This window comes from Amia ocellicauda, chromosome 1 (genome assembly GCF_036373705.1).
Source record: "Amia ocellicauda isolate fAmiCal2 chromosome 1, fAmiCal2.hap1, whole genome shotgun sequence".
NCBI classification, from domain to species: domain Eukaryota; kingdom Metazoa; phylum Chordata; class Actinopteri; order Amiiformes; family Amiidae; genus Amia; species Amia ocellicauda.
Window position 1 is genome coordinate 60,199,961 of NC_089850.1, and position 21,349 is coordinate 60,221,309.

At 41.8% G+C, this 21,349-nt stretch overlaps 2 protein-coding genes across 2 annotated transcripts; one reads left to right on the forward strand and one right to left on the reverse strand.

The window, feature by feature from the left end:
- The first annotated feature begins 81 nt into the window (after positions 1-81).
- nudt8 (nudix hydrolase 8) lies at positions 82-5,484 on the forward strand. Its single transcript, XM_066712126.1, has 5 exons — positions 82-174; positions 999-2,051; positions 2,412-2,544; positions 3,404-3,481; positions 4,188-5,484. The coding sequence occupies exons 2-5, from the start codon at positions 1,000-1,002 to the stop codon at positions 4,386-4,388; spliced, it is 1,464 nt and encodes a 487-aa protein (XP_066568223.1). The 5' UTR covers positions 82-174; position 999; the 3' UTR covers positions 4,389-5,484.
- A 600-nt stretch (positions 5,485-6,084) lies between these two features.
- Positions 6,085-21,065, reverse strand: mfrp (membrane frizzled-related protein). The gene is made up of 13 exons (XM_066712024.1): positions 20,584-21,065; positions 19,937-20,033; positions 19,505-19,630; positions 18,544-18,702; positions 17,799-18,024; positions 16,089-16,219; positions 15,445-15,570; positions 15,174-15,250; positions 12,436-12,584; positions 11,283-11,413; positions 8,667-8,801; positions 7,618-7,745; positions 6,085-7,377 (listed from the first exon to the last, which is right to left on the reverse strand). Exons 1-13 carry the CDS (start codon positions 20,674-20,676, stop codon positions 7,153-7,155), a joined length of 1,803 nt encoding a protein of 600 aa, XP_066568121.1. The 5' UTR covers positions 20,677-21,065; the 3' UTR covers positions 6,085-7,152.
- Between the last annotated feature and the right edge of the window lie 284 nt (positions 21,066-21,349).

The window sequence follows — 21,349 nt, forward strand, 5'->3', positions numbered from 1 at the left end:
TGTATGTTACAAGCAGAATTATCCAATTAATAAAACAAAGGGCGATAATAATATCATTCCACCTTAAAAAAAATGAAACGTCGCCATATTGAGAGAGGTCAGCGCGAAGCCTGTCGGTTCCTGATTCGTCTCGGGCAATGGCGACTGGAGGCCGGGCTGTTACTTTGTTTCAAGGTGAGTGGGTTTGAGTGGCCTGCTTTGCTTTTGTGACGGAATTGCATTGAATTACAGACAGACCAGAAATCTGCGACTGCCTCGTTATTTGCTCTGCAGTCCTAACAGCAGAGAGAACTGTACAAATGGCAATGCATATGCAACACATATGATTTCTAATATTTCACATGTAAGGGGCGTCTTGTTAATTCCCCTCAGTTTAGTCTGTTGCAGGGCCGCTATTTCACTACGGGGGGAAAGTAAAACGCGAGTCCATATTTATTTCGATTGATGTTTAATTCAATCTTATATTGCGGCTATAGTTGCTGGGTGTAGAAAACAACTTGCAGTTCTCTCGCTGAATGTGTAGATGGCGGTAAAGCGCAAGATTACAACACAGAAACATGTGTCATGATGTGTGTGTATGTATCAATGCTCAACAAACAACATTAACTACAACAATCAAGTTAATTATATGGCTTCAACTTGAACAGATGTGCCAAAGGAACACATTTTGTCTGTAAATAGGTTATAAATGTTTGGTTATTTTTTCTTTTTGAAAATGTGAATTTATTTTTATATAAAGTCACAACAGCTTTGCAACTGAAAAACATTACCACATGTCCAGTGAAGGTTAAACCAAAACCATATATCTATCTCAAACAGCTTGGGTACAGACTGTTTTATTGTTTGGGTCTGCACTGTTTTCATTTTAACACAGTCAGTCTGACAATAGTCATAAGGCAATTCATCTGTTATGTAATATGGCCTCATGTAATGTGTGTTGGGAGTGCAGTAATGTAATTGCCTATATTGCTCTAATAGTTTGGACTTAATTGTTACAGGATGTTTAGGTGTCCACGATTGTTGCCTGCATCATGCATCATAAGGACCCACAGAGCTCTCCTCCTGCTCTTAAAGGACCTGTGTTTGCCCGTCTCTATTGATCGCCGGTGTTATCAGGGGGCCCGGGAGCAAATCATCAGGAAATTCAGTCAAAATTCAGGCAGGGTATCCCCACTTCTGTTTGAAAAGACACAGAAGCACAAAGACAACAAGGTTGTTTACAACGAAAGCTGGTCTAGCAACCTTCCCAAGGAGCCGGAGAGAGTTTCTGCTCAGTGTGGAAGGAAAGACTTGACCTCTGAAAAGAGAGACAGGGGGGCCTGGTGTAAGTGCCTGTCCAGAAGGAGTCAAAAAACAGTCTGTCATGGAAAGACTTTCTATTCTGGTTCTTGCACTGACAGTAGTTTGATCCATCATGACTGTGAACATCTCAGTGTGAAAACTGAACTTGACAAAGAGACAATCCAAAAGGCTGACTGTATAGACTCTTTAATAGATTCCTGGACAGATGCCCTTTTAGAGAGACCACCTAGAAAGGATGAGCATTTCTCTAAAACAACCTGGGAGACTGACCTCAGTTGGAAACCATGTGGGAAAGGCAGTCACCATCAAAACAAAAACTCCAATGAGAGAGAGAATATAAAATGTATTTTCCCCAAGGACCCTAGTGAGGCTGTTCACACTCACTGCCTGTATAGAAAAAACACATTTGACTGCTTAACTGCCGCCCATTCTCACTGGCTGTCCATAAATCCCTGTGAGGACCCTTCTGTTCGTAGACTTCATTACCAGGCTGCCCAGTCCTCCTCCTCCAGGATCCCTCTAGGCGTGGCTGCCCTGAGAGAATGCCTGTCTGTGAAGAATGAGGCTCGCTGCAGACAGCTGCTAGATGCCCATAGGGATTTGTATGAGAAGGAGATTGTGAAGGAAAGCAATGGGAACAAGGGTTGGGCTGCGGTACTGGTATCCCTGTGCTCCGTCAAAGGGGAGCCCAACTTTCTTTTCACGCTGAGGTCAAGTAGACTGAAGGGCAGACACAAAGGAGATGTTAGGTAATATTGTTATTATATTTGTGCTTGTTCCTCCTCATTGTGTCTTTACAGAGTGAGTGCCTTTACTGTTAAGAAAAACAAAAAGACTGATTTAGTATGTAAAAGTGATGTTAAACTATTCCCTTAATTCCCAGTAATTGAGTACTTCTTGAGTAAAACACTCATAAAAAAGAAAAAAAAAACGTGCTTTTGTTAACTAACTTAACAAAACCCTCCCCCGTCCTTTGAGTTCTGTCTTTGTGAGAAACTACAGGTGTTGGCTTTATGAAAATGGCTCCCTTGAGTACAAAGAAGCCTAGTTGTGTGTCCAGTTTCCCTGGACTTCTCACATTGATCTGACTTCTTTGTCATTTGTGTCAGCTTTGCGGGGGGCAAACGAGACCCCACAGACTGCGATGTGATAGAAACAGCCTTGCGCGAAGCGAGGGAAGAGCTGGGCATCCCTGTGGAGAGTGAACGAGTGTGGGGCATCCTTAAGCCCCTCCGTGATTCGGTGAGAGGACTCGAAGGCACAGATATTCTCACACATAATGGGGATGAAAATATTTGAGTTGTGTAGCAGGGTCTTCAAGACCAAGCAGGAACTAAAGACAGCTGCAGTACAGGGCTGGCAGAGCATCACCAGAGAAGAAACCCAGCATCTGGTGATGTCTATGGGCTCCAGACTTCAGGCAGTCATTGACTGCAAAGGATTTGCAACCAAGTATTGAAACTTGCAATTTAATTCATGATTATGTTAGTTTGTCCAAATACAATTGAGCCCCTAAAATGAGAGGACCACATATAAAAATGGGTGTAATTCCTACACCGTTCACCCAATTAGGATGTAACTACCCTCAAATTAAAGATGAAAGTCCACACTTAAAACACATATTGATTTTCCTTTCAAACCCATTGTGGTGGCGTACAGAGCCAAAATGATGACAATTGACACTGTCCAAATATCTATGGACCTAACTGTATATCAATATTCTTGTACCTCAACATGTACGTCTGTATAAGATTTACTCTGTTTAACCAGCATTAAACCAGTGTCCGGGGTGGGTCAGAGCTGGTATTTGAAGTTGCTGTTTAATCAGTAATACTGTATTTAATGATTTAATATTTATTACTTAAGTTATTCAATACTTAAAAAGCTTAGTGCTACTGGACCCTGGTTCAGTTATTATTAGTCTGCATACAGTCGGAGATCAGACCCAGTGTTTTAAAGCTTGTTGAATTTGTATTCGTCAGGTAGAGACGTCAGTATTCTACACTTAGTTTTTTCTGTGTTTTAGGATACAAGAGACCCTTTCACAAACCTGAACTCTGTCTCCTCCCATACGTTTTGTTGTCTCTGTATTGTTTCTCAGTCAGGATTGATGGTCGCTCCTGTGGTCGCAAATCTTGGTCCAATAGAGGCCCTCTCTTTTCATCCAAATCCTGCTGAGGTAAGGAGCCATGGACTGTTTTTTCCCCTATTTCCCCAAACTCAGGAACTTGGGTTTGGGGTCTATGACACACATATTTCAGGGTAAATGAAGTTGGAGAGTAGACAACACATCTTTTAAACCTGATCAGTCCTAACGCCTTTTTAGAACTGTCTTTAAACAGCAGTGCAGACTGTAATACTTCATACCATCCGAACAAATACAAATGGATAAATGTATCATTGTGTTTTATTAAACCAGAGGCACAATCAATTTCCCAGGAACATTTCATGAGACATAAATCTATGCCTTTGCAGAAAGATATATTCTCAAATATAGCCTTGCCCTGTATATATACCTGTTCTGATCAATTGTAGTCGTATCTTACAATGGCCTCTGTATACCCTAGTGTAATCTATGCCATCTAGTCTCCAATAAAGCTCCAGAATGGCTCACCCAGTCAGACCCTTAATAAACTGTGTTTGAAAATTAAATAATACAGTCAAGTTAATCATTTGAATGTGTTAACTATCAAGCAGCAGGTAATGCCATCTTAAAATAAAGATGTGCCTGATTACATGACATGGATTCATGCCATTCAGTTCAGAAGAAAATATAAGGAGCAGATTATTTGAGTGATTATATGCAATTATTCTTGAACAAAATTCACAATCAAAGTGTGAGATCTGTTATGGTAATTCCATCTTTCTCTTTCCTTGGCTTCCAGGTTGAAGAGATCTTTACTCTCTCTCTCCCCCACCTGTGCAACCCAGACAATCGCGGCTACACACACTTCCGCTCCGGCTCCCGCTATGGCTACACCCTGCCAGTGTTCAGGAATGGGAAGCACCGTGTGTGGGGACTGACTGCGATGGCCCTCGATCAGGCCCTCAAACTCATCGTGCCTAGGGAATGTCGTGTTTCTTAATGTAAGCTAGACATGATCAGCTATGGTCAGGGTGGTTTTACAGTCTTCTGCTAGACTCTAAGGAATGTCTACAAATGCTTGCATCTGATTGGCCTTGAAATCCAGAGGGTGTGTAGATGGGACCGTGAGCATGTCGATGGCAGTGTACCACAAGAGGGAGGTACAATACTTTAATTCAGGGAAGGTTAGACTTCAGTCTGGGGGGGGGCACATCAGGTGTCTCAATCAAGGGTCACAGTTGCATTTTTTTATATATGGTCTGATTAATTAATCAACTGGATGAATGAAAAACTTCTCTACATTCTGCTAATAATGTTCTAGGTGATGTGCTTTGAATCCAGACAAATCTTTTCAGCCATGAACTGTAAAAGACTGTTAAAAAACCATGGAGAGGACCCAGTGGAACAAATGTATGAGCACAACAATGGGAACAAAGCCACCTAGTGCAAGTATCCCCCACAGCCATTCACATGCCTCGGATCCCATCGAATTTCAAGTAAATTGAATGGATGATAACAGATTGAGTATTTCCTGAGGTGATTGCAAGACTTTGTAACCATACTGTATCTATCAAATAGAACTGTAGAATGCATTAAGAAACACTGCTTTAGAAAAATCATAATTCTGTTATTTTCACAGCAACAATGTAACGGTGCTGGATATTTTCACTGAAATACTTCTAGCACAAGCCACAACCTCTTTGGCTTTATTGCTGTATTTACAGTTTATAAGCTATATGATTACACTCCATATATGGAGTTAACTAATTTACCCACTGTCTCTGATATTTCCCATGTGAAGCCGGTATAATATAATTGGCACACATTCTTAATGAATTGATTAATCAGGGTTAGGGATGGGGTTACAGACTAAGTTTAGTAACTAGGGTTTAGGGATTATATATGTGATCAATATCAGAACACAGTAGAAGTGCACGAGGCCTTCATGTTATTCCTGTGGGATTCATACATTAACATATTAAGAATGCTTGAAAATGTTGCACATATGATCTTGAGTTACTGCCTATATGTACATCATCCACAAAGAGACCTTATAAAGTTTCCTAATAAAGCAATTTGTTCATACATTATAATCACCCTGAATGGATTATTTGTTTTGTTTTTCACTTGCAACTTCAAACATGCTCAATTTCAATCTTTACTGCAGATTTAACAATAGTCATAATAAAGTTTTTTTTTTTTGTCAGATTAGTTTAATATTTTTTTTTTTAAGGCAACTATCATAAAGCCATCCGTGTTGCTTTATGTTCCATTACCAAACCCAAATGAATATATTTATATTACCCACCCTCTAAACGAGCTGTCAGTGGCAGTTCATATAAGCTTCTTGCATTGTCTTGTTGTGTCTTTGCAGTTGATTTCAGAGAGAGAGAAAAGTTGTGATGTTGTCTTGTACATTAAAATATGATTCCAAGTCAAGTCATGAATTTGAAAGAAACCAAAATCAGGAATTGATTATTTTGTGATCGACTGTCCATCCCGACTGTCAGCCACTCCTACTGTCAGGATCCCCAAATGATTTGATAGGATTCGTTCATTTTCCACAAACTATGCATTTTTGTGGGCAATAATTTATACATGTAAGCATGCCTGCCACTTCAGAGACTTGCTCTTCCTGAAAAGCATCCTCTGGAATGCAGAGTTTTGGAAAACTATTCAACATATTCAACCATTAGGGGATAGTGACTCATATGTAAAGGTATTTAATAGTATACTGATGGGTTTATATTATCCTTTTAAGGTAAACCTAAAAAATGACATTGAACACATCACTATGTAAGCAGTAACGCTAAAACTGCTTCCTACTTTTGCTATTCGTCAATGATGGAACGCATTGGCTTGGAGTTAGAGGTGTTATGAACTGTGGACAATATTTATTGCCTTACAAAAAATCCACATATACATTCTATATAACCAGTTTAGAGGTATTGTATGAATACTGTAATATTATACAAAATTAATGGAAACTAAATGACAGAAATAAGAAACAGGAAAACACCAGCTGCATCAGTCAGGGTAACAGAATCTTAAGGCAGGGGTAATATGTTGGCTATATACAAACACATTGGGGATATGGTGGTCCAAGATACACTACAGAATCGCAGCCGTAGATTTTCTGTCTGTTGCTCCAGCTGCCCTTTGGAGTCATTGTAGAAGTTATTGGCTTAACCCTTTCATTGCCAGCTTCTGAATCACAAAATCACAGTTTCTTGTAAAGTTGCTCACTTTAGAATTCATGGGAATCCAGGACATAATGACTGACTTCTGAAAATCTTTCAAATTAGGTACATTTAAGACTGAGAGCAGAAGACACATTTAACACAAAGAGTTGTAGATGTCTGGGATAGCCCACCCCTTTACTTATAGCTGACTTCCAGGGTTCATTCAAGCAAAGGCTGGACACAGTTCTGTGATTTATGAGCTATTAAATTTAACAAGCAGGATGGGCCAAAATTCTCTCTGTGGTCCACAGCCTTTCTTATGTTTTTATTATCGACTGCACTGTTGCTTCACATTTCATAAAATCTTCATAGGTCTATTCCTTTCTAATGTTGTATTGATCCATTGAACAGAACATGGCAGGAAGCTAAAAACATCTATGTATATCCATTTTCAAAAGGAAAGTAGAATTCAGGATGTCCCCAGGTTAAGATTTTAAGACCTCAAACCTGTGCGGTTCCAGGCATCCAGGCAGGGTGTTGGGGCAGCCCTTGTTGCGCTGTGTCTGGGTGGCATGGGAGCTGCTAGGGGAGGACACACTCAATGGGGTCCTGGGAATCGGGAAAGAGGTGGCAGTTGAAGGGCCAGCCCATAGTGAGGAGCTCCAGGGATGGGCGGCACTGCAGCTCGGCCGAGACGCACACAGAGCGGCATGGCTGTAGCACCCCCCCCTCCCTGCTGCATTGCGGCACGAACAGCCCACAGACCAGCCGCCGCAGCGCTTCGAAACACGCCAGCTCCATCAACACCTGACGACAGAGAAGGTGCATTACATCACATCGGTCACTGCAACCACTACTGTATTTAATGTAGTAAGGAAGCTAACACACAAAGGCTCATAAATAAAGACATATGCTCAGGTATGCATGGGTGCATACAAAAATACAAGCATCTAGTTGTTCACCTTGCTGTTCACAAGTCCCATTTCCACTGCCTTCCAACTGGGATAACCAATAAAACACAGAATCCCTCATGCATGCCTGCCTCACCTTGTAGTGTCTCAGCGTGCTGGCCGCCTCCCTCTGGTCTGAGATGGAGAGCCAGATGTTTGGGAAAGAGGTCAGGTTGTAGCTCAAACCCTGGCACATCTCCACCTCAATTGGTTCACAGGGGGCCACTGGTTACACAGTACAAGCATGATGAAGGATAATATAACATCCAAGAAAAACAAACACTTTGATGAAACCCTATAGTATTAATACTACAGTTATACTATAGTTATTGTATTCATATGCCTTCCAGACGGAGATGTTTAGACTTACACCTGTAGACCAATCTGATCTTCTCTTCTACCTTAATTTTATTTACTGTACAGTTGTTATAGTGCTGTTGCCTCTATCGTGTACCTACAGAACATTGTATCTATGTGTGTGTGAAACCATGCAAATTGCCTTGGATAAAGGCATCTGCTATAAATGCAGTTAAACTAGAAACAATACTGGATCTGTGCGTAGATGTTACCTTACAATGACAGTAGTAAAAATAGTAAGTGCTACTTCAGCACTACATTTAAGCATATTACTAAACTTGAGTTGAAACTTGCACTTACAGTTGCCTTTACTGTATGTATGCTAATATTTACTATATTTACAATGTACAACTTAAATTGTCAAACTATATAATATGCTACTGTAGTATTTATTTTCAGGGATACAATTATTTACTTGCAAAGCCCTGACATATTAGGGTTGGCCTTGAAACAAGAGATAATGTAATTGCATCAACACCGAACACACCATGTAGAAGACACCAAGAAACCTTTTTCATTAAAAAAAAAAAAATCTATTAATTTCTGAAAATACAAGCACCTATCAAAACAATAATGCAACCAAACAAAATGTTATTAATTTGTTTACTAATCTGCTTGATAGAATACATGGTGCAGATCCAATTTCCTCTAGTTACTGTATGGACTTAGCCAGTAGTTAATTTGTTGATTCCTTAGTATTGAATTTAATCTATTTAATCTATGGTACACAATAAAAGAGGTGTGTGCGTGTGTGTGTGTGTGCGTGTGCGAGAGAGAAGGGGTGCATACTGAAGGGGGGGTATGTGGAGTTGTCACAGCCCAGTTCGTCACTGCCATCCAAGCAATCGGTCCAGCCGTCGCACAACCACTCCATCTCCTTGCATTCTCCATTGACGCAGGAAAACTGCTCAGGACCACAGGTTTCTGCAGAAAAGATGGTAGAGAATTAGATATAATACCCCTCAACTGATTGCAGTAAATGTGTCCTTTTAATGGGAAGGAATTAATCATAACTGCCTCAATGGTCTCTGTGATACGAGTGTGCTCCCCCAGTGCATACATCCCAGGTATGTGTTAAATTTGTGAGTCAGGATGAATTTATATGTATCAAAACGGTGACAAAAAAAGCAGAAATACACTCACCTAAAGGATTATTAGGACCACCATACTAATACTGTGTTTGACCCCCTTTCGCCTTCAGAACTGCCTTAATTCTACGTGGCATTGATTCAACAAGGTGCTGAAAGCATTCTTTAGAAATGTTGGCCCATATTGATAGGATAGCATCTTGCAGTTGATGGAGATTTGTGGGATGCACATCCAGGGTACGAAGCTCCCATTCCACCACATCCCAAAGATGCTCTATTGGGTTGAGATCTGGTGACTGTGGGGGCCAGTTTAGTACAGTGAACTCATTGTCATGTTCAAGAAACCTATTTCAAATGATTCGACCTTTGTGACATGGTGCATTATCCTGCTGGAAGTAGCCATCAGAGGATGGGTACATGGTGGTCATAAAGGGATGGACATGGTCAGAAACAATGCTCAGGTAGGCCGTGGCATTTAAACGATGCCCAATTGGCACTAAGGGGCCTAAAGTGTGCCAAGAAAACATCCCCCACACCATTACACCACCACCACCAGCCTGCACAGTGGTAACAAGGCATGATGGATCCATGTTCTCATTCTGTTTACGCCAAATTCTGACTCTACCATCTGAATGTCTCAACAGAAATCGAGACTCATCAGACCAGGCAACATTTTTCCAGTCTTTAACTGTCCAATTTTGGTGAGCTTGTGCAAATTGTAGCCTCTTTTTCCTATTTGTAGTGGAGATGAGTGGTACCCGGTGGGGTCTTCTGCTGTTGTAGCCCATCCGCCTCAAGGTTGTACGTGTTGTGGCTTCACAAATGCTTTGCTGCATACCTCGGTTGTAACGAGTGGTTATTTCAGTCAAAGTTGCTCTTCTATCAGCTTGAATCAGTCGGCCCATTCTCCTCTGACCTCTAGCATCAACAAGGCATTTTCGCCCACAGGACTGCCACATACTGGATGTTTTTCCCTTTTCACACCATTCTTTGTAAACCCTAGAAATGGTTGTGCGTGAAAATCCCAGTAACTGAGCAGATTGTGAAATACTCAGACCGGCCCGTCTGGCACCAACAACCATGCCACGCTCAAAATTGCTTAAATCACCTTTCTTTCCCATTCAGACATTCAGTTTGGAGTTCAGGAGATTGTCTTGACCAGGACCACACCCCTAAATGCATTGAAGCAACTGCCATGTGATTGGTTGGTTAGATAATTACATTAATGAGAAATTGAACAGGTGTTCCTAATAATCCTTTAGGTGAGTGTATATCGTCTCGTCTACAAACAGCTCATGGTAGGGAGGTAGGGATATTACTCTCTTAATGTTTAGTATGAATTCTTTGAGCAGGATGTTGATTTTGAAAAAAATGTAACTGGGACCTGTCAATTCGCAGGCTGTTGGAAGCGAAATGGAGAAAAATTATATATTTGGTAGCATCTTCTGGGCATGACTTATGAAAAATGAGGGGCCCAGGTCTGTGGATTTTCAACTAGACCCATTGAATTTCGAACTGCGAGGAATTTGTTAATTTCCTTGTGATCAGCAGGTTTCCAGTCATACATGGGGCGGTAAATTACCATGAGCATGAACCTGCTCATGCAACAATTCCATTACATCAGGGTTAAACATACATATAACGTAATCATATGGATGAGCACTGCTCCATACTCTTTTTGGCCCTGAACATGACACAGAGAAATCAGAGGGGCTGCATCTCTTCCTGCCAGTCACTTCACACCACTCCCCCTGACCTGCCTCCTGTCTGTGTCAGCCTGCTGGTCTCCTCCTCTGTCACACCCTTCTCTGACTGATCCATTCATTTCGTTTCATCCATTTTATCTCACAGCCCCACAATTACTTCTTCAGGAAATCCCTCAATCTCCTCATCACTGTCGCTATCGCAATTAAAGACAAAACTTTCTCATCTCACTCTGATATTCACTTTTCCTGCCATTTCTCATTCGACTACTACTACGCTCATCTTTTAACTTGTAAAGTCATGATATATCCCTTCAAACTATAATACAGATGAGATTTCAGTGCATTAACACACATTTCTGTGAACAGGAATTATTTTGTGCATAGCAATGTGTGTTTGACTGGATAGAAAAGGTAATCATCACAAATTACGCATTTCTATAAAAGAAAAGTCGCTTAGAGTTTGGGCGAATATAGTCTCTCAGGGCAAGGAATGAGTTTTAAGAGTGCAGGAAAAGAAACCTAAAGGCAATGCCGCCCCCTGAGATTAGGACTAGGTAGGTCTGCTATGGGAGCTGGAAATTGTGAATGTACAGGTGACTGATGGAGCTCACTGTCTGTGGCGGTAACAGCCTGGTAGGTGGCAAAGAACCCACTGTCCGCCACCCCCTCATCAGCCACAAACAGCACGGTCATCACTGGGCCAGAGGAGGTCAGCTCTGGAGGCAGACTGGACCCACAGAATCTGGAAAGCAAACACACGGACACATTTTCTCTTGCTATGTTTGTAGGGATTTCCTGTTGACCCTCATTTATATGTGTATGCACTATTTCTAACTGCAGTGAAACAAAACTCCATGTAAGGGTGAAAGCTGATCATAAACCAAAAATTCAGGCCCATTAAGTTTGTTTTTAAAATGCAAATTTAGATGTGCAAATATGTCTCACAAAAAGTGGGGATATCCCAGCAACATCCTATGAATTACTTAGTATTTTACTTCTAAAAATGAATAACTTGCATATTTTTACATGTTGCAGGACATGGCTAGAAAAAACTACAGATTGGACCTGCACTGAGTGATTTAATATAAACGGATCATTAGGCATTATTAGTAGTAGTAGTAGCAGTGGTGGCTGGTGGCTGACACTTATGGGTCTTCACACCTCAGATGCAGTTGATGAGGTGGGGTCTATGAGGGTTTCATCCAGGGGGCTGACCTCAGTTGCAGATGCACAGATCAATTTCTCAAACAGCTCATAAGTGGTTGAAAAGATTGATCTAATATTTAAAAATGTTTACAGATATATAAACATAAGGAAAAAAGACCTGACATGGATCAACAGGATTTAAAAAATATATATTATATAAAAAATAATAATACACCTGTACTGTCTGCTATATTTAATAACTGATTACCCAAAACAACAAAATTGCCAAACACACAAGCCACTGCCTAAGAGCAGAAACCTTGGGAGAACAAGACAGACTCAACCTATGAAAAGAACACCATATATGGCATGTGAAAATAAAGAAAAATGAAGATAGACAAGTATAATGTGTTCTGACAAGGTTTTGTGCAGTTTGTACACAGCCTTGGTTGTCATGACATGTGCGCTGATTTTATGATGATCAACATGTGCACTACCAGGCTGCGCTCCATTCAGACCATTTAAACCAATCATAACCAGTCAAGGCTGATGGCTGGTTGCTACCGCGCATGTGTACGGGTGGGTTTAGGCCGACATATGCGGTGAGGGTATCCGGACCTGCCCAGCACACTGTTGTCTTTGGTGCCCGTGCCGTCGTGCACCTCCACAAAGTCAAACTCGCACACATCCTGAGTCTCCAGGCTGAAGTTGCGGAAGGTGAGCCTGACGACATGGCCCTCGGTGACAGAAATCTGCCACACACACAGCTGGGGGAAAGAGAGAGAATCTGTCCATATTAATGCAGTTAAAAAACAGTCCTTTGTTCTTAGATTTTAAGTTGCTGATTTAGTATTATCATTGCTATGTCTGATGCTTATTGATTCTCTAAACCTAATTGCACTGCTCAAAAAAATTAAGGGAACACGTAATCATCACAGTATAAACCAAGTCAATTCAACTTCAGGGATATCAATCTGTCCAGTCAGGAAGCCTAAGCGATTGTGAATCAATGTCATCTGTTAAGGTGACAACAGGTGCACTGGAGAGGCAACAGCAAGACAACCCCCAAAAATTGAATGGTTTTGCAGGTGGTGGCCACAGACAATTGCTCTCTCCTTATCCTTCCTGACTGATTCTTCTCTAGTTTTGCATTTTGCTAGTGTCCTTGTCACTACTGGTAGCATGAGGCGGTACCTGCAGCCCATTCAGGTTGCACAGGTAGTCCAGCTCCTCCAGGATGGCACATCCATATGTGCCATTGTGGAAGGAAAGTTAGAAATTCTTTCCTTCATATCTATTATACTCTCTTGTATACTTAAGAAATATAAGGTCAAGCCAGAAGGACAGGCCAGAAGGTAGCTTGTTTTCTGTTTGTTATTTACGATGAGAATCTTGGAGACAATGTCAAACAGTATGATTGAAGTGCCTGCTCCCTAATCCATGTATTGACCTATGAACTCTGTCTTATAATGATATATATTCTGCTTAGCTAACTCTCTAAGATAATATAGTAATGACTTTGTGATTGTAACCAGATCTTTGATTTTTGTGTATAAAAACCTCTGACTTTTAAATGAAGGCAGAGCGACTTTGGGATCTTCTTGATTCACTGTTCCTCTCCACGCTGCGTATATTAAAGGCATTGCAACTAACGTTCCAACCTGACTGAAGATTGTTTTTCTTCCACACCATCGCAAGAAGGTTTGCTGTGTCTCCCAGTACAGTCTCAAGAGCATGGAGGAGATACCAAGAGATGGGCCGTTACACGAGGAGAGCTGGACAGGGCCGTAGAAGGGCATCAACCCAGCAGCAGGACCGGTATCTGCTCCTTTGTGCGAGGAGGAACAGGAGGAGCACTGCCAGAGCCCTACAAAATGACCTCCAACGGGCTACTGGTGTGCATGTTTCTGACCAAACTGTCAGAAACAGACTCCATGAGGGTGGCATGAGGGCCCGACTTCCTTTAGTGGGACCTGTGCTCACAGCCCAGCACCATGCAGCTGAATCGGCATTCACCAGAGAACACCAGAATTGGCAGGTCTGCCATTGGTGTCCCGTTCTCTTCACAGATGAGAGCAGGTTCACACTGAGCACATGTGACAGACGTGAAAGAGTCTGGAGATGCAGTGGTGAATGTTATGCTGCCTTGCAACATCATCCAGCATGACGGGTTTGGCGGTGGGTCAGTGATGGTCTGGGGAGGCATATCCATGGAGGGTTGCACAGACCTCCACAAGCTAGCCAACGGTACCCTGACTGCTGTTAGGTACCGGGATGAAATCCTCAGACCCATTGTCAGACCTCACGCTGGTGCAGTGGGCCCTGGGTTTCTCCTGGTGCAGGACAATGCCCCGGCCTCATGTGGCCAGAGTGTGTAGGCAGTTCCTGGATGACGAAAGCATTGATGCCATTGACTGGCCCTCACGTTCCCCAGACCTGAATCCAACTCAGAACCTTTGGGACGTTATGTATCAGTGCATCCGACACTGCCAAGTAGTGCCACAGACTGTGCAGGAGCTCACTGATGCCCTGATCCGGGTCTGGGAGGAGATCCCCCAGGACACCATCTGCCGTCTCATCAGGAGCATGCCCAGACATTGTTGGGAGTGCATACAGGCACATGGGGGCCATACACACTACTGAGTCACATTATTAGTTGCTGTGATGAAATTCACGCAAGTTGGAACAGTCTGTGATTTCAATTGTTTACTTTGATTTTCGGGGTGAGTTTGAATCCAGCCCTCAATCGGTTGGTGATTTTGGTTTCCCTTTACCGTTGTTACGTCATTGTGTACTCAATGAATTACACAATGTACAGTAAACATTTTGATCTTTAATATATTTTGTTCATTGAGATCCGATGTGTGATTTAAGTGTTCCCTTAATTTTTTTGGAGCAGTGTATATCAGACCAGTCTAATGGGGGAAAAGTGGTCATTTTAACCTTAGTTACAAGATAAAAGTAATCATGCTTTTTTACAGTGATATACTGTGCATGTATTGATTAGGTACATTTATACACAGCAATGGCTGCATGAAAGTAAAGTCTATTTCCTTTTTGAATGTGAGTAAGTCAAGTGACAAACCGAAATGTGTTTACCACTGCTGTGGCTCAGAGAAACATTGTGTACTACTTAATGAATGGTCTAGAATGGTCAAGGACTGCTACAAATATATGGTATGTTTTTCAAATGTCATCTGCAAAACAACCATATTGTGCTCTCTCAAGAAAACCATCGTCCTGTGTCCTGTGTGTGATGATTCTCTCATATCTTCACTCAAGTCCTCATGTTTGTGGGGATTGAACGCTGGGGTTGGAGCTCAGCTGCCACTGGGTCATTACGGGGTAACACGTACCTGCTGGTGAGGATAAGGTTTAGGGTGGTTTGGACTTGACAAGTCTCCATTGCTGCCAGTCTTCTGTCCGCCACACTCTGTGAAGATTAACCGTCTGGTAAATGGATGGTTTCAGTGCCGATATCATATTATCTTATTATTGTTATATGATTCCTTTAAGTTATAATGTATATTTTTCCTTTGTAAAGGTCACTAGACATTGTAGATCTGATATAAAGTAATCTAAACATTCTCTGTGAGCCTGTGTGTTTGTAGGACGCTAACCTCTGACCTTTATGCTTGCGGCTGCAGTTTGATTCATCACTGTAGTCCAGGCAGTCGGGGTGACTGTCACACATACCACCCGGTAGCACACAACGACCGCCATCACAAAAAAACTCGTCCCAGGAGCAGCTTTCTGAGGGAAGGTAAAGCAGGTAGACAAACCCGGTCAATCAAGACAGGACACTTCAATATCACACTAGCAGTCACTGTTATACACTCACACTCACACTGTCTCACACACACACACACACACACACACACACACACACACATATGCATGTTTATAATTGGAAATGAAGTATTTAAAGCTTTGTAAAGCAGTACTTTTTTAATGTATTTGTAAAACAATCCCAAATTACATTTAATGCATAGTAACTGGATCCCAATCTACTGTCACTGCAGTAACACAAATACAGTCATATTTAGAAAATGTGTGCAGAAGGGATAGCAGTCTTGATAATTCCATTTCATCCAATTCGATTGTGCATCTGTTTTCCAAATCAATCTTAATTATTTAGTGATATTCAGCAGCAAGGTGAATTAAGGCATTCTGTCTCAATTAGGAGAATATATTTTCTGACTAGCAGTTGAATGATTGCCTTCCCCAGCCCATCAGTATGACAGTACAGTGTGTTACGGTGAGGGACGTACTCTGGCTGGGGGAAATGGCCTGGTACCGGGCCGTGAATCCTGTTCCACCAATACTGCTGTCTGATCTGAAGGTGACCTGCAAGGTGCTGGTGTTGGTGTTCACTGTAGGGGGTGCCTTGTTCCCACAAAACCTAACAGCAAAGGGACATTATTAACTTCAGAAACATCATCAAGAATGCAGATTAAAGGGAACATATTGGAACTATTAATAACCATATTTAAGAAGTCTCACCACAGAGTGCAGGTTCAGAGTCGATGGAGAATTTACAGAAGAAATCAAAAGAATAGTAAAAAATTAGATTTTAAGAAATGGTACAGTATTGAAAGGAAACCTTCTCGTTTACCTCGAACAAAAAATGTGTTTGACCCATGCATACTACCGCTTCTCACCTCTGCTTTATGAAGGCCTCCCAAAGATGTTTCCCATTGCTTCAATCAATGTATATCTATATATAGGCAATGGAAGCTTACACGTTGAGAAGACCACTGGGTTGAAACATGTAAGCCTCATTGCCTACCATGGAAACTACAAAACTACTACAAAATAAATAAAATATTCCTTTTTATTTTACTTCTTTTGATTATGGATTTTCATTAAATCAGGAGTTGCTGTCCTTTTGCCTTCACCATTTCTGGCAGAGCTCTCAGTATACAGCTCTGGAAAAAATTAAGAGGTCTCTTAATTTTTTCCAGAACTGTATATCTATATTATATATATAGAAACCATACACTCCTTTTCAAATTGACTTCAATCTCCCCACCCCTAACCCCCTCCATTTATCTATACATCCTTACCCCACAACTTCCAAGGGAAAAAAATATTGTGGATGTTTGTGGAAAATGTAAAAAAATAAATAAAAAAAAATAGCTTGGATTACCACCCTTACAATTGCAATCCTAAATTAGGTGTAAGCAATAACCTTCAAAATCATACACCAAGTTACATGACCTCCACCTGTGTTAAACTGTAGTAAACGTTTAATATAATGGTTTGCAATGAAGACTATAATCAAGGTAACAACTATCCATAGAACTGGTCCTGGGTTTAATCATTGTCAGCAATGTGGTCCAAGATCACAAGCTCAATGTGCACATAGTGCATGCTGTAACAATTACAAGAAACAAGTGCTCTGAATCAATTTAGTTTTATAAATATGCTGAACCTGACTAAATACCAGGTCACAGTTTCTGTATCCAAGGGCTTACAAGCAGAGGAAAACCCAGCCAACTTGGAACTCACCCAGTCCTGGAAATCCTTGGCCAAACTGTGAAAAACCTGTTAGGGATTCTGGAGCCTAGTCTTACTCTGAGGGACGACCTCAAAACTCAGCTACAAAATGTTAATGCTATTCTATAAATGGGTTACACTGATAGTGGATCTAAACATATCAAGTGCTCATTATCTTAACATACTTTCCAGTTGGCAGCAGTAAAGAGAGAGAGATTATTTACTTCAGAACTAACAGAATAATACATTCTGGCACTTACAAAAGACCTCTGGCAGAAACTCTTATCTAGGAGTTCCCCTGTTCTTCAGTATAATAAGAATGTATAAACATCTGTTACCATAACCAGGTCTCTCTCTCTCTCTCGCTCTATCTCTCTCTCCATATACTTTATTTGGGGGGGTAGGGGACTTGTGTTCCACTGTGCATTGATATTAACTACTTCTACATCCAAACTCACCAGTCACCTGGGGCCGGCTCTCACCTGGTGATGGAGAGGCTACTGGCATTGATGGCCTCCTCCCGTAGCTCCAACCAGTCGAAGAGGCAGGGGGTTGGCCCCTCCACCGCCAGCGATGAAACGTGCAGCTGGATAAGGAAGGGGGGGCTGACCTCAATGGTCCACACGCAGAGGGAGTCAGGGGGGTAGCTGGCAGGGTGGTTTGGCGAGCTGAAGGTGCCCTCATGCTCCCTCAGGACCCCCCCACAGGCTGCCAACGAGCAAGGGAACACGTCAGCTAGAAGCAAACCACGTGGCGTTGCTGACATACCTTGACTGGTCTTTTGCAGTCTACTGTACAGAAGATATTGACATTCTGTAACCGGGCCTGAACCGCCTGTGTTAGAATTGATACATTCAGCCATTTTAACACAGGTACTCAGTCTTTGATCGGCCATGTAGTGGTGGGAAAATGAACCCAATTTGTACCAAATATAAAATCACAGAAATGGATTACATGGTTCACATTGGTTCACTGAGACACATGCCTTTGTAATTAGTCCATGCCATTATGTATATGAATAATTATTTTGTATTACCAGCCGACCAATTGAAACTGCTTGAATTAGACCCGAAACTACCTGCTGCTAATGAAGTATTCATAAGCACTTAAGAGGGGAATGTCAGAGGAGAATCTGGCAGAGCAGAGCGAGTTGTTACACTTAAAGGTATTTGTATGCAGCGTCCAGAGTATATATATATTTTAATTGAAAACCTATCGATGCCTCACCAGGGGCAGCAGTGGAGTCTCCTGACGGCTGGTGGGGGGCAGTGCTGCCGTGCGTGTCTGTGTCAGCAGGGCTCAACGGGAAGCTGGGGAGCGAGTCTCTGTTCCCAGAATTCAAAGGGGGCTCCACAGTCACTTCCTGGGAGGGTTGCTCCTTCAGCTCTGGGAGAAAAAGAGGATTGAGATTTCTGCTTTTATAGTTACATTTTTAATTGGAATCACCCATTCAATAAAATGTTCATACCATCCCAATTTAGAAGCAATTGTTAATTAATTTTGTTTACCGCTACTTTCCCCTGGATTTAATGCAGGAAAATTAAGTCAGGACACACACACACACACAAACACATGTTCTTAGAAAAGTGTGCTGTCAGGCCACGTGCTTCTCTCCATGTTGACTCTCACAGCGCAAACAGCAATGTTGTCACAGGTGGCCAGTAAGACACAGGGGAATATTGTCTACCCAACCCAGGCAGCACTCAACCAATTAAGCCAACCTCGAATGGTCAAAATGCCTGAAATTAGTTAAATGTAATGCTTCAAAACAAAATCCAGTAAGGACTCATGACAGACAATATGTCATACCACACATTGTGTGTGTCACCTTAGCATTGCAAGTAGAAGCCTAATTTTCTGTGCCATTCCACGTTTTAATCAGATTCTCGCAGAATACAGATCAGATTGAATTCTCCTACATACCTATACTTTAAATGTATTTTAATTAATAAGGGTACGACCCTGGGGGGGATCCTGGTAACACTTAGTAATGAAACAGTCCAGATTAGAGAACATTGTGATTCAAGCATAATCAAGTGCCCAGCATTGTAATGCATGACATTTCTTTGTAATTATGTCATGCTAGGCAGAACCAAAATGCCACCTCAACACATTAGAACTTGAGTGCAGTGTGTGAGCTGAGTGCACTGTGTATGTGTGTTCCCCTAGTGCCTGTTGATGTACTTACGGGTGAAAACCAGCAGCAATGTGAGTCCAAGGGCACTGACAAGGAAAAACACCGACACTGAGACAACCAGCACCGCTAGTCCACACCAGGGGGTCCCCAGACGCACAGCGCACAGCCGCAGCCAACCTGCAGCAGAGCACAGCACAGCACGAAGTGAAGAATGACATCTACACAACCGTTACACCAATACCACTGAATTACAGACTCATCAAGGGATTCGTATAAACCTCTCAGTATTATATAGCTTTGCTTATTTGTCCAGATACCCAAAATAGTTTTAACATTCATGTGTGGGGAAAAAATAAATACATTACATTCACACTTCTGTTAATTCTTATACATTTTGTGATTTGTTATGTGGTTGAATTTAAGTGAATATGTAGCATCTGGAAGCTCTGTTTTCGCAGGATAAATGAACATGGAGACAACTACTTCCTGCTGGGCCCGAAAGCGGCTCCACACTAAAGCTGTTCCTGGCTTGCTCTTCTCCCTCACTCTCCGGCTCAAAGGCTGGGTTACAGAACTCCATCTGAAATGATGAGGACAGGCTTGTGTGGTTTTGGGTGACACGCTAAAAGGAGGACAGCCTCAAGAAAAAAAACAATCTTTATCTACTACGAAATATGGTACAGAAACTGCACACACTCTCGGAACTAATGTGTTCAATTTAACACATTCTGTGTTTGTTAATGACATTATACATTTGTGTTAAAAGTTAACACTTTACAACACAAGTCTGCGTGGGAAAAACACATTGTGTTAAAAGTACACATTATTGTATTGTAATTTGGTAAACTTGTAACACAAAGTTTAAGTTAAACACATTAATTCTAAGAGTGTAGTATCTTTACTGTTATAGTATTGATGCTCTAATACGAAATGCTATGATTAAGTTTGACTGAAATCAATGCAGTAAAACTAGAGAGATGAAAAAACTGGGTGTTCTTCATCAAATTCTTGTGCAGGCCTATCTGAAAAGATATCCTTTAGGAATAATAATTCATGCAAGATTACTCCCCGACTTCCTTGTGAAATGTGAACAGAAATATGATCAGATTTGACATTTTTCCCACACCTACCTTATACCTGTCTGCAGGTGTTGTTTCCATGGTTATTTCCGTCACGCCCGTCACGTCCGCAGCGCGGCTCCAGCGCGTCACACCTGCGGGCATCTGCGCCGGGCACCGCGGGCACCGTGGGCACCCTGCATAGTGTCTGCGCTGCTGGAGTCAATCGACTGTCTTATTAGTGCGCAGAACCTCTATTGAAATTAAGATGCATTTCTTTCTTCTCATTCCATCTTAACAATACGTTTTGAAATCCATTTCCACAGAGAGACCACTGTATTAAAGTGCACTGCTTCAGGAAAAAGTTGCTCTAAAAGTTTCAAACCTGTCCTCGATGTCGACTGGAAAATAAAACACATTCATAGCCGAATATGTTTCATTTAAAATGAAAATCGTCCCAGATCTCCCGAAAGCCCAGTCCGACCGCACAGTATTGTCTTTGTGGATGGTGGCTGTGCTTGAGTAAGTATGGTCGGCGAACAGACCACCCCGTGGAGCGGGTCTCAAGGGTAGGTGATGAGTTTGAAAGCAGCAGAATCAAGTAGAAGTTAATCCGAGTCAGCTGAGAGGTCTGGAAAAAAGCCTTAAATCCAGGACTGGAAGCCTATGTTTCAAATTAACCCTATGTTTCTAAGAGTGGTGCAAGACAAATACATGAACTGCACTTAAGAATAAGGTTAAATTCATTTTGATAGCTTGTGGTATCAATGTCAAATTTTTAGGTGGTCCTGACATTACTGCAACTCACCATAAACATTACAAATATTACATTTTTTTT